This window comes from Callionymus lyra, chromosome 7 (genome assembly GCF_982586985.1).
Source record: "Callionymus lyra chromosome 7, fCalLyr1.hap1.1, whole genome shotgun sequence".
Classification (NCBI taxonomy): domain Eukaryota; kingdom Metazoa; phylum Chordata; class Actinopteri; order Syngnathiformes; family Callionymidae; genus Callionymus; species Callionymus lyra.
The window spans coordinates 26,163,505-26,176,649 of record NC_141824.1 but is presented as its reverse complement, the minus strand read 5'-3'; the positions used below and the strand labels follow the sequence as shown (position 1 = coordinate 26,176,649).

Sequence of the window (13,145 nt, the reverse complement as noted above, 5' to 3'; positions counted from 1 at the left end):
GTCGCCTCGGCAGCGGGAGGAGTCCTGCAGGCCAATGGCAGACGGAGGGGGGAGGGAATATGCAGAAGAAGAGGAGTCTCAGGAACTGACTGAGGGAGCACTGTTGGGATTCTGCTGCAAAGGGGGTGGGCTTCGGCGGGGCCCACCCAGTTCCCATAAAAGGACAAAGGATGCTGTTTGTTCTCATTCACTTGTAGGTTTTTTTGAAGCAAAACACAGATTCAGATGGAATTTTATAAAAAAAAATAATTCTCTAATCCAACCCATACTTTCACTTAAATTTATATTTTTATTTAGCTAGTGACATTTTCTTAAATTAATTTAACACAAATCCACTTCAAATATACTCATCAGGGGCCATCAAACCCAAAGAAGGGACAAAGAAAAAATAGAACATATGATATATGTTAAAACTACAAAAAATATATAAATATACAGCATAAATGAATGGAATAAAAATAGGCACCATTTGCTGTTAGATTTTTAATTTTGCCACTTTTTTATATACACAATTCTTGAATATACATGATAATAGAACTATGGACAAAACGTTGAGGGACAAGACATTCTTACAAAAAGACAATAATGTAAGTAAAGCGATCATAAAAATCTATATTAAAAGTTTAAATACAAAAACGTAAGTAAAATTACCATCTAGCCGTAAAATATTCCAACATTATTATCGCCTTTACTTAGTGTAAACTTAGCATGAGGCTGCATTTGATCAACAAGGTTTAGTGTAAAAGATTCAAAATGAGCAACAAATACATGCCACTGATCTTTGTTTAGTGATAGAATAGATTAGCAACGTGCTATATACTTAACTAACTAGCTGCTTTTGTTGGGGGGGATATGAGGGTCTGTGTAGTTGAAGTTTGATGATAAACTGTGGATACAAAAATGCATCCTAACTTCATCAAATATTAACTTCACTAAAGAAGTAATTGGATTGAGACAAACGTTAAGTAGCATCTAAACAATCTGCCTTGTTTACTTTTTCAGGTCATTGCCATATAATCCAAGGTAGCAGATAAACCAGAAAAGTCCTCTTAAAACAAGAAGGAACGATGGGCTCCAACACCATCAGATCTTCATCTGCAGTCTCTGTGTTCTTGAACGCCTTTTCTTTCGGCTTGTAAACACACCAAATGACACCAAATGAGATAGGTGGTCGTAATGTTCTGCCAAATCCTTGTTCAAGCCTGAGTCACGGTGTTTGAATGTGGAGTGATGCAGATGGTGGGGGAGATTGTTGTGTGGGGGTGGGCATCCTCCTGCAGTGTGGCGTCGCCATGGAAACTGCCTCCACTTTAGACCAGGCAAGATGGCCGCAGGAGGAGGCAGAACAGCTGCAGGTAACACAACAGCAGACGCAGGAAAACGATTTTCTCTTTATTGAACATATTCAGGTCAATTTCAGGAAAAGTGGACATAATTCATCAACACTTAAATGAAACGTCACATTATTTTTTATTAGGTTAAAATGAAGCTTCAGTCACAGAGCTGACAAAACTGATCCACATCTCTGCTCGGATATCATTTGACTGACAACCTGTCATAGATCACCTGCTCTGTGACCTCGTTACCCAACAGTGGCAGTTTCAGTCAAAACCATCTTATTAAAACAGCCACAATATATATTAATTCAAATAAAAATATTTAATAAAAAGATTGAGATTATTGTACCGAAAATAATCTCTGATGCTTCCGCTACTTTCCTCTAACCCACTTACTTCTAACTTCCAGTTAAACACTGCCCTCTGGTGGCGGAACTTGCGAATCATGCTTGAAAAATTAAATCTTGAGAAGAGAAATAAAAAACCTTCGTGCGACTTTCTCTGGAGAGCACAAGCCAGTAGACTTCAGTGTCATTAAAAGGTCCACAATAACGCAAACTGATATTCGGTATATTGATAAGAATCCTACTTTTAAAGATCAACTTTCAATATTTTCATCTCCCTCCTTCACACTTGGCTTTCTTCCCTCTTCCGCCTGAACTCTGCACCATCGAACTTTAACCGACCGCCTCTCTCTCTGTGACTCAAGAAGCATGTTGGAATCGCTTTACGTTAAAATCAAGTGTTCGTCACGATCTAGGAAAATCATTCAGGAAGTATTTTCACTAAATAACAAGTCTTGCTCTGGCGTCCGACTCCTCTACTTGCTCAAATCACCGAGACGTTTAAAAAAGTCAAAGAACCCTATGTTCTTGCGTGGACTACTTGATTCTTTTGGATTGTTGACGACTTCCACCGGGGCCGTCGTTTCCGCTGAGGTTTGACTCATAGAAGATCTCCGGACGTCTTTCGTGAGAGTCAAGGCTTTGAAATCAAACACAGATTCTTGTCCGTCTGTTTCTGTCAGCACATCTCTGGCGGGCGATTTACGAGGCGGCTGAGTCCACTCGTTTTCCTCTTCGTCGTTTTTGGGCACCTTGGTGGGGAGCGTGTAGCGGCGGCTGATGTTGCGTTTGGAGGATTGGGGGTTGAGGAGGAACCGAACCAAGTCCTCGTTGGTGGGGTCACCGGGGTACTGCTGCTCCTCCAAGTTTAGCCCGGGAGGTGGGCTTTGTGTGCTGGGGGATTTGGGACTATCCAGAGGAAACTCCACCGAAGAGACGCTGCCACGGCTGTTCTGGAACTTCAAAACCTTCTTGGACGCCTCACGCAGCTTTTGGGCCTCAGCCTCGGTGTTGTCCAGCATTGCGTCCTCGTCGTTTTCTTTAGGGATGGAGAATGTTCTGCTAGAAGAGGATAGTCTAGAAGTCCGGCCCTGCTTTGAACCACTCTCAGGTTCAGGCTTTTTTATCTCCTCCACATTAGGGACCTTATTGTCCTGCTGACTGGACGTCTTGTTTTTGTTGATGGAGTTTTGTGCCAGCTCAAGAGAAGAGGTCCACTCTTTCCCTCCCATCTTCTTCACCCTGAACGAACCGTGACTTCCGCTCAAGTTGGCGTGGGAGGTTATTTCTGTCAGGCTGCCGTTCTTAGGACTTCCTCGGCTGGGGCTGGCATTTGTGGAAGAACGTCCGTGTCTCCTTCGAGAGCCTCGGCTCGACTCGGTGAAGAAGTTGTTCAGCATGGACTCCAGAGCGACACCGTCCATATCCTTGTCCCTGGTGGAGCAGGTGGCCGTGGAACGTCTCTTGACCGCCGTCTGGAGTCGGTCGCGGTGCCTTCGCTTCAACTCTGCCGCCTCTCTGGCCTTGTTCTCCTGCATGGGCGTAAACATAAAATAGAATCTGGTCTCTTCTATGAGGTTCGAGTGTCTCCTACCTGCATGGCTTTCATGAAGCGCTGGCAGAAAGACTGAAATATGGAGCAGCATTCTTCCATCTTAAACTTAGCCGGGTCCTCGCAGAAGTAGTCGGCCACAGAGTCGCTCACGGACTGCAGCTCCTGGAGATCAGCCTCGATTTCTTCCAGACAGACCTCGGCCTCCTGCTCGACACAGACACACTTTTAGCATCGTAGGAAGACTCTCTCGGTTAGTGTCGCAACTCTTAACCTCACCTTAAGAAAGTCCTCCATCTGGGCCTTCAGGTCGTCCTGCTTCATTGTGTCAGCTGTGGCCTCCCTCACCTTCTTTACCTGACGATCGAACTCTGCCTCCAAGTCACTCTTATGAATCCTGAAATCCAGTCACAGACATAAATAATCTTATTGACCAGAGATAAATCACCACTGAAATCAATCATTTGAAATGTACCGGTATTTTCTTTGTTTTAAAAACTGGTTCAGCTTTTTTTGTTTAAATAAATGTTTGAGCAAGCTGCATTTCGATTCAACTCCCTCTCATCAGACTCTCCCTCAAAACTAAAAATCTGCAGAGTATAATATATACAGCAGTAGATTTGTTTATTTATTAGTTTATGATGATTTAGTTTGAATATGTCAAGTTACTTCAATCCAAAATACATATTTTCAATTAAAATAAATGGTTCAATAAAATGAAAAAAAAGTTTTCACTTCAATACATTTTTGGGACACAAAAAATATTAGTTTTTTATTGAAGAAACTTTTTCTATTGAAATAAGTTGAATAATATTGCATAATATTGAATAAAGAAACCAATAAACCTGCACACATTTCACAATAATAATCACAGGTAAGAAAATATTTTGATTTAACTATTAATTTCTCGAACTAAACATATGTAATTGTTAATTTTGTTAATTGTATCTCGATGGATGAACTTGTAACTAGGTAAACATTAACCCTAGACATTGGATTATCAGCACAACGGCCACTAGAGGGAGTCAAAGAAAAAGATGAATGTTTTTGACTTTGTATTTTGAATGTTACCTGGCGGCAGCTTCGATGTGCGAGAGCTCCTCTGGAAACTTCAGCAGATCTTCACCAGCATTCTGAGCTTGCTGTGTGACACATTTTTTGGGATGTTATAACCATATTTTAGATTGAAAAAAAACATTAACTGACTTACCATCACAACATAATGCATGAGGTTCATGCCGGGTTTGTTTGCTTTGGTGTCAACTAACTTCAGCAGCGACGTCATTCGGAAGCCGACTGCACTTCCTGCGTAACCACCCTGAGGAGGAGCAGAGATCGTCTTTAAATCTCACTTCACAAAAATAAAAGTTGAAGTTGTTCGACACTCACAGCGTTCATGTAATTGCCGGTCTTCAGCACCAGGCGAATGACGGAGTGAAGATTGTCCGAATGTAACAGCTCTAAAACAAAACAAGCATGTTAATCTCATTTCATCAATACATAAATATTTCACGATAATTTACCATTTCCGGCAGCAGTTAAAGTTTTAATGAATCCTCTCATTTCCTCCATCAACGGGAAAAACTCCTCCTTGAGCACCAAACAGTTGAGACGCTCCTCGTAGCTGATGGAGAAACGAGAGTCAAAATCTGAGCATCAGGATTTAAAAACTTTAGAAAACTACAAACTGAAGAAAGATGTCTGACCTGGGGATGTTGATCAGCTTCAACATGAACAAATCAGCGTCAGGAAGAGCCGACTGGTCGCCCTTGAACTTAACAAGCCGTTTGATCTGCAAAATAAACGTGAGATTTTAGAATTCTGATGCTTTTGTGACAGGCGAACAGGGTCAGTGTTCAGTAGAGGTCAACAGAGCTGACCCCTCGGTTTGGTCGTTTCAACATCGAGCACAGCTGAGGCGTCTTGCATAACCGATTGATGAATACACGGAAAAACATCCATTCAGAACCAGAACAACAAGTCTATAACCTCCGAATATTTCCATATATTCCAAGTCAGAGTGCAGCCCGCTCCGAAATATTTCATGACAACAAAAATGTTGTCGGCTTTACACAGTTTTTGTGTTGTTGTGCATGTGGTTCAAAGGCAAACATCAAAATATGAAACGGTCCATGTGTTTCTCAGTCGGATTTCTAAAGTCAACGTTGAGAGCAGCTTTAGTAGAGTTACTTCTATGAGGGCAAACATACAGTGAACTGTGTTAATGCCTTTGAGATTCCAACTGATGTTCATGTTTGAATTCACTTTTCTGACCGAGTGCATCCGTCTGTTACTGGGGCTGCATTTGATCTTGCTTGACAACCTGTTGGACATGTTTTTTCACTAGACTGTATTATTAGAATTATAATACTATGAGGGAGAAGGCAGTACGTTGAAGAATTAGGTGTTCACTTAAGTCAAGGAGTCGATTCATATCAATATTGAGATGTTGTCCATATTGTTACACCCCAAGTTCAAAGGGCAACTATTGCTAAATGTTTCTTTCTCTCCAAGATGCAGTAAGTCCTTCATCATGACCATGTTTTGAACTCATTACTATTTAAAGTTCACCCCGTCTGAAATCTCGGCAGATGAGAGGTTACGAGAGCTGAGTCCATTATAACGTAATAATGGGCTTCACTTCACCTGCAGCCAGCTATAACCACGCCCACTTTGTTTATACAATGAGTCACTTGGAGATGGAGACTTCAGGGATTGATTACACGCAGTGACAAACCTTAAAAAGGCTCCAAAAAATATAATCAACTGTAGATTTCAGTGTTTGAACATCTGAATATGTTGAAGGTCTTTGAGGCTCAAGGTCAGAATGACAAGTGTTGATAGGTTAAGAGACATCCGTCAGGTCCTGCTTTAGTTCAGATGTTGCATACGTTTTTTAGTGATTCCTTAGGTTATCTGTACCAACTCCGGTTCACTACCAAACTTTCCAACGGATAAAGGGAGCTGTTGAAATGCTCAGGAGCTTTCAGTAATTCTTTTTTGTATTCTTTGTCAAAGAATAAATAAAATGCCAAAAGAAAGACCGACAAAACTACATTTCTACAGGGATAACCGTAGATAAAAATGGGAAAGGTGATTAATAGACACAAACATAGACTCATTCAAATGCATCTCAAACAAATGTGATTTGCATCATACCTCTCCGTCTTCTGGCATCAGCTTGGACAATTCCTTCAGCTTCCCTGATCCAAAACTGAGGCTGCTTCCTGCTTGGATGTCCTGAATCATCTCCGCCACAGGCCTGCGAGGAAGACACAGGACAGAGGGGAGGGTTCACGTCTTGTTTAGTCACTTGTTTCTTTAGTTAAGATTCCTCTTCTGTTAATCACGTTGTTGCAGTCAGACCAGGGCTGCTCCCCAGACAGGCCTCAACTCGTTCAAGTTTGATTTTTCTTTTATTCAAAAGATGAATGGTTTGTGTTTGTCTGAAGAACACCGGCACGTGTTCGGAACAACATTTCCCGAGGGAGAAGAGAAGAACAGCTGGAATGTAATGAACAGTAAATTGCTTTTGGAATAAATCAAAAGTTGGCTGTTATTTTATTCAACCCATTATCAAATGGTTTTCCAGAATATTTTTCATCAGCTCAACTTGTTTATACATGATTTGAAGCAAATAGGAGGAGATGAAATAGGAAACTACCAATACAAGAATGTGGATATTTTAACAACAGTTCAAATATTGTGTATGTTGGAAAGGAATCATAAAACTTTATTGAAACAAGAAAGATGGATGTTGACATTAATTATTAAAAAATGGACTTTGTTAGTAAAAAAAGCAGCAGCTCCTGAAGCATAAGATGCCATTATTCACTCCAATGTGTTTGTCAAGAGAGTTCCACCCTTGGCTACATGTTTTCTTCCACTTAAAAGGCATCTCTAGGGCTTGAATGATTTAGTGATATGTAAACTGTACACCGATGACCAATACTGGAATTAAGAAAACATATTTTTTGTGTTAAAATATCAACATATTTTATATTAAATCACCACCTTTTCTATTTTCTTTAAGGTATCTCTTATGCAGCATGCTAGCCAAAGCTGCCACTTTTAAGACAATTGACACACAAACTCCCCGAATAAACAAAACTAATTTAATGATATGAAAATTGTTCCGGATTTTATGATTAAAGATGAAAACAAGGAATCTCTACAGGAGGATCGTAAATTGCCAGATGTTGCTGCGGCAGCCTCCAAGAATACATAAATAAACAATGCTCAGTACCATAATTTAGCAGCATTGTTAATTAATTGATTAGTAATACAGTTTTTGCCAGACACACCGTGCCAATCAATATATACATATAGTCTCCCTTAAAAAAATATATATATATATATATATATATATATATATATATATATGTAAAATATCTTCATTAAATAGCCATCGTGAAGCAAAAAGACGAGACATAAATGAAGCAAAAAGGATGATGGTGTTAAATGTAAAGGAAAATAAATGTGATTTGTAAAAATTTAAATTATTTGAAAACAATTTTCTGTAATAAAAATAAGAAAATTCACTGCATTGGATGGACAAAAACGAGTGAATGCAGGAACATTGATGGTGCCTGCAATAGTGTGGAAAACAATCAAGGAAAAATAAATGAATATCTACTAAGATAACAGTGTTTATCTCTGGGTCAATAAAACTAAAATTAGTGATGGTCTGATGAAGCTTCATGAAGCAGTGTCATTATTTTCATAGCCATTAGTGGGCAGTCTCTGCACAATTTTCCTTTTTTTGAACAACTGTTCTAATGAAACCTCACATCCTTTTTAAACTGATGGCGCCACCTAGTGACTTCTAAACAACATGACACTGCTTCATGAAGCTTCATCAGCCCGTTACTAGTAACAGTAATAGAATAAATTGTTAAAAAATTTCAAAAATGTATCATAATGTATCATGATAGAGTTAATGCTGTATCATGAGGCCTCATCAACACATCACTACCAAACACCCCTCCTTGTACTAATAGTCCATCATATTCGTTTCCCACTGTTATTTCTATCAACAAGACAATTTGCTAAGTTGGGGAAGCTACAGTTGATACCTGACTTTCATTTTGAGATTTGCGATATTTACAATCCAGTTAAAAGTATAATATATCCTTGTGTTATTCCTACACCCCTTATGATGCAGGAATCAAAGTGCAGCATTGAGCAGTGAGTTCAAGAGTTTAAACTTTGATTTCTGCACATCTCCTAAACATTGAGTTGTTTCAGACTGCAAACGTTCTTTCAGATAATAATCATGATGATCGCTAGCTCTTACTCTTCCAGCTCTGCCCTTGAGCAACATCTAGAGCTTAAGAAAGTCATCTACATCGTCATCTATCAATAAGGCATCACAGACCTATTTTTTACAAGGAGGTGTCAAATCTTGGCACGTGTTTTTTCCCTAAACCTGAAACACTTGCGACACCCGTGTTGCTCAAATGAATAAATCCCATTTTCTTGTATTGCATATGCTGGATGCCCTTGAGCAATGGACGACTGTTGCACTAATAAACATTGTGGCTGCTGCCAGGGAGGAACAGTGTCAAACTCCCAGACGTGTTGCAACATGAATCCGTGTCATCGATCGTGTTTTGACTTCACCGCTGATGTCACTTACTCACCTCCTAAATTGCTTGAGGAAAATTCCAATATTCATGCTCCTCTTGGAACCCAGGATGGTAACCTGGAACACAGAGACACAATCAGCTTGTCAGTACTGCAGATATTTTCAAGAATGTCTCCAGCATTGACTTTTTTTGGGGGGGCTCAAGAGATACCTTGTCCGAGCACATTCCAAAGGTTAAGAATCTGTGTTGATTGAATTGTAGACTCGGGACAGAGATATGGTTTTTGCACGGGTGATGCTCTTGGAGGGGTTGTGGAGGAGCATAGGTCAATGGTTTTGTAACAGCTCGATTTCAGAGGCAACTTAAAGCTACAGTACGGAACCACCGACCTTTGGCAAACAGATCTGGACAATAAAAAACACTCCACCCTCATGAACAGAAGCGTGGGATTTACAGTCCAGTCATCCACCATGAAAACAAAGTCGATAGTTCTCAGTATCATGTAGTTTTTAATGCGGCGATTTAAACATGTTTAAAACAAGACTTCAAAATTGTGAATAATATAGCATACGCCACTTTTTAAAACTGTTTAAAATTATGTTTTTAAATCAATAACACTCTCTTAAAATAAACCCAAGTTTAAATAATTAACTAAGAAAAGCAAAATAATAAGAAATACATGGCTTTAATAATCTGTCTGAGCTCTCAACTGTGGCATCTGACAATCCATCCCATAGGCACTCGGTTACCATCATACCGGTTTGATTGGGTTTTTCAAAAGTTATCAGCCTCACGACTACTGTTGACAATCCTAATCAATGGTGCTTTGTAGTTAAAATCAGCAGACGTAACACAATCTTATCAGGCAAGTCATTCTCTCTGTTTACAGGTTTGTTTTTCAATATCAACTGGCCCCAACGGCAGCGCCAGCGAGCAAGCTTGACGGAGTCGTACTCACCACTTCCCCTGAGAGTGCGTTCGCCGGCAAACCCTTGACACTCAGCCGGTTGAGGGCTTTGATCTGCTTCTGGTGACTGAAGAGTTCCTCCATGTGATCCGTGTCCAGCTCGTACTCTCCGTCGGCCGCCGTCCAAATGTTGTGTTTCCCGATCACGCTGTGTTTGGGAATGGTCTCCCAGTTGAAGTTGCGCAACCTGGAGCGCCGGCGATCCATCGTGCCCATGAAGCCGGGGCACGGGGGTGGCGGTGGGAGTCCAGGGGCGGGGGGTGGAGGTGGTGGTGGGGGTGGAGGTGGAGGTGGTGGTGGGGGAGGGGGTGGCGGTGGAGGTGCTGGGGTACATCCTAGTTGCATCTTCTTGACCCAATCCTCTCAGAGGTTCCAGGTGTCGAGTCAGTCAAACATTTTTGTATTTTATATGATCCAGACGCTTCCTGTCAAACTAAACAGGAAACAGTAGAAATGGTGAACAAACAAACTTTGGACCATATTTTAACACTCAAGTTATTTGAAGTTGGTTTGTGTCTTGCTTTGTGAAGGGAACACAGGAACTCTTCAGCTCTTAACCTCTTGTCTGCACATTAATACACTGATAATAGTGTCTCCCATACTTTAAAACCATAAAGTAAACACAAAGTTAGTTTATTTGTCTGATCAGATGTTTTTAGAAGACTTATCTTAAAAAAACGTTATAAAAAATGAAAAGATCAGACTACTTATCCGAAATAAAGAAAACAAAATGAATACATTAAAAAAAGACAACATTATGTTGAAAATGATACTGATAGAGCTGAGACAGTCATCAAGTCTAAAACGTCAATCCCAGCCGTTTGTCGTTGGATTTCGTTACTTATGTGAGTCAGAAGTGTCGACAAATTATCAGTCATATTATGACGGCAGTAATAGTAATTTTCAACTGAAAGTTATGTAATATTAATTTCAGATTCAGTCGAGATAATTGTCTTTTTAAAACTCTGAGAAATACAGTATGCATTTGATAAAAATAGAATAAAAGTTATTTAGTTTCAAATCATCTTGTTTTGTTTTTTTGTTAGTGTAAATAAGTTGTTGGTTATGATATAAATCTTAATTTATTAATGACGACTTTTAATGTTTATAATCACATTTAGTGGAACAAGACATTCGTTTTTAAAACAGGACTTTAAGTGTTGATCTCATTAGATGATCAATATTTCAGATGTTTGTACCTACTTTATCCACCAACAATCAGTCAATACGGTCGCCTCTCCAAGTGAAACTTAAGCACAGCAACATTTCCAAATAATCATTAACTTCAGAAAGTAAGGAGACCCAAGGAGGTCCCCTGGTTGTCACCGTCCAAGAAGTATTTCAAAGTATTCAACAAAAGTTTACTATCAAAAGTTTACACAGTGTCATTAGTCATTTCTGAAATGACTACAAATTTGGCAGAACTAATTTAATTAATATAAAGTATATATTTATTTTTAACGATGTAGGAAAATACATGAAAATTCCATTGACAAAAGTGAAGTCAGTGGTCAGGATGAAAACACTATTTTTGTTTGTCAACGATTCTTTTCTCAGACAAATGACAAGGAAGTTTGGATTGTAATGTTGGGTTAACCTGTTTGTTCTTCATATCTGTGGTTATTAAAGTTATTGTTCTGAGAGTCTCTTCAAGGTTAAACAAGTTTAAACAAGTTTAGTAAATAAAGTTCGCAACATTAAGATCGCTTTGGTTTACTTACGTTTGTTGACGTCCTCCATTCTCCTCGCGTGTCCGCACCTCTCGGCAGCGAAAGCTCAGTGTGGTGTCAGCGTGTCCAGACTCCTACCTGCGTGGAAACGACACGCCTAGTTTAAATCACGCACTTCCATGGCAGCCCACACCTTCCTCAGGGACCCCTCCTCACACCAGGCGAGGCTCCTGGTTTATAGACGAGCGATCGATGGACGCGCTGCTGATAATCGATCAGTTTAAGGTCTGATGTTTGTGGACACTCACTGCTGCGACACTTGAACTGTTCTCGAATCAACAGTTGATCCCTGAACTACTGCCTGCGTGACTCATAGAATCACAATTCGGTGGTTGAAAATTAACTTGTCGATGTATGATGGCGTGTTTGTATTCGTCCTACACCGCGAAACTCACCCCTGGAAAAGATAAGAACCGTACATGTAAATAAAAGTGGATTTGATGGATGGAAAAAGAGTGATATTGATATTTCCTACAGAGGCGAAGACACTGAATGCAACACTTGAAACCTGAAAGCGTTCACTGCATGAAAAAAAAAAAAATCTTCCAAGAAGTATGGATTAAATACTTTGTTTTTATATGAAAACACAGATAAGGATAAAGTAGACTTGGAAAAGAAAAGAGTTCAAAACTTTTACTTCAATTGAAAAACATTTAAATTAATTGAGGCAACTTTTTTGGAAGTTCTTTAATTTGACATTTTTATTTATAACATACTTTTTCCAATATACATTTTTGAAATTATTATTATTATTTTTAAGAAACTTGTTTCGTTTGCTTAATAAAGTAAATTCTACATTCATATAAAGTACTGTGCAAACGTTTTAGGCAGAATAATCAAAAATGGAAGTGTTAATAGTTTATTTATCAATTAACAAAATGCAGTGAATGTACAAGCGAAATGTCAATCATATAAATATTTGGTGTGACCACCCTTTGCCTTCAAAACAGCATCATTTCTTCTAGGTTCACTTGCACACAGTTTTTGAAGGAACTCGGCTGGTAGGTTGTTCCAAACATCTTGGAGAACTAACCACAGATCTTCTGTAGATGTTTCTCAAATCTTTCTGTCTCTTCATGTAATGCCAGACAGACTCCATGATGTTGAGATCAGGGCTCTGTGGGGGTCATACCATCACTTCCAGGACTTCTTCTTTACGCTGAAGATATTTCTCCATGACATTGACTGTATGCTTGGAGTTGTTGTCCTGCTGCAGAATAAATTCTGGACCAATCAACGCCTCCCTGATGGAATTGCATGATGGATAAGTATCTGTATTTCTCAGCATTGATACCATTAATGTTGACCAAATCGCCAACTTCATTTGCAGAAATGCAGCTCTAAACTTGCAAGGAACCTCCACCATGTTTCACTGTTGCCTGTAGACACTCATTATTTTACTGCTCTCCAGCCCTTCGGCGAACAAACTGCCTTCTGTTACAGCCAAAAATGTTCATTCATCAGTCCAGAGCACCTGCCTCCATTTTCTGAACCTCAGTTCCTATGCTTTCATAGTTGAGTCGCTTGGCCTTGTTTCCATGTCGAAGGAATGGCTTTTTGGCTGCAACTCTTCCATGAAGACACTTCTGGCCAGACTTCTCCCTACAGTAGAGGGGTTGACCTGGGT

The 13,145-nt window shown here is 39.7% G+C and overlaps 1 protein-coding gene across 1 annotated transcript; it reads right to left on the bottom strand.

Annotated features, from left to right (window-relative positions):
- Positions 1–1,415: 1,415 nt before the first annotated feature.
- LOC148075815 (uncharacterized) lies at positions 1,416–11,561 on the bottom strand. The gene is made up of 12 exons (XM_087796266.1): positions 11,510–11,561; positions 9,780–10,221; positions 8,876–8,937; positions 6,393–6,495; positions 4,940–5,025; positions 4,757–4,857; positions 4,623–4,693; positions 4,444–4,551; positions 4,305–4,375; positions 3,513–3,630; positions 3,276–3,440; positions 1,416–3,213 (listed from the first exon to the last, which is right to left on the bottom strand). The coding sequence occupies exons 2-12, from the start codon at positions 10,131–10,133 to the stop codon at positions 2,158–2,160; spliced, it is 2,295 nt and encodes a 764-aa protein (XP_087652392.1). The 5' UTR covers positions 10,134–10,221; positions 11,510–11,561; the 3' UTR covers positions 1,416–2,157.
- Positions 11,562–13,145: the final 1,584 nt, after the last annotated feature.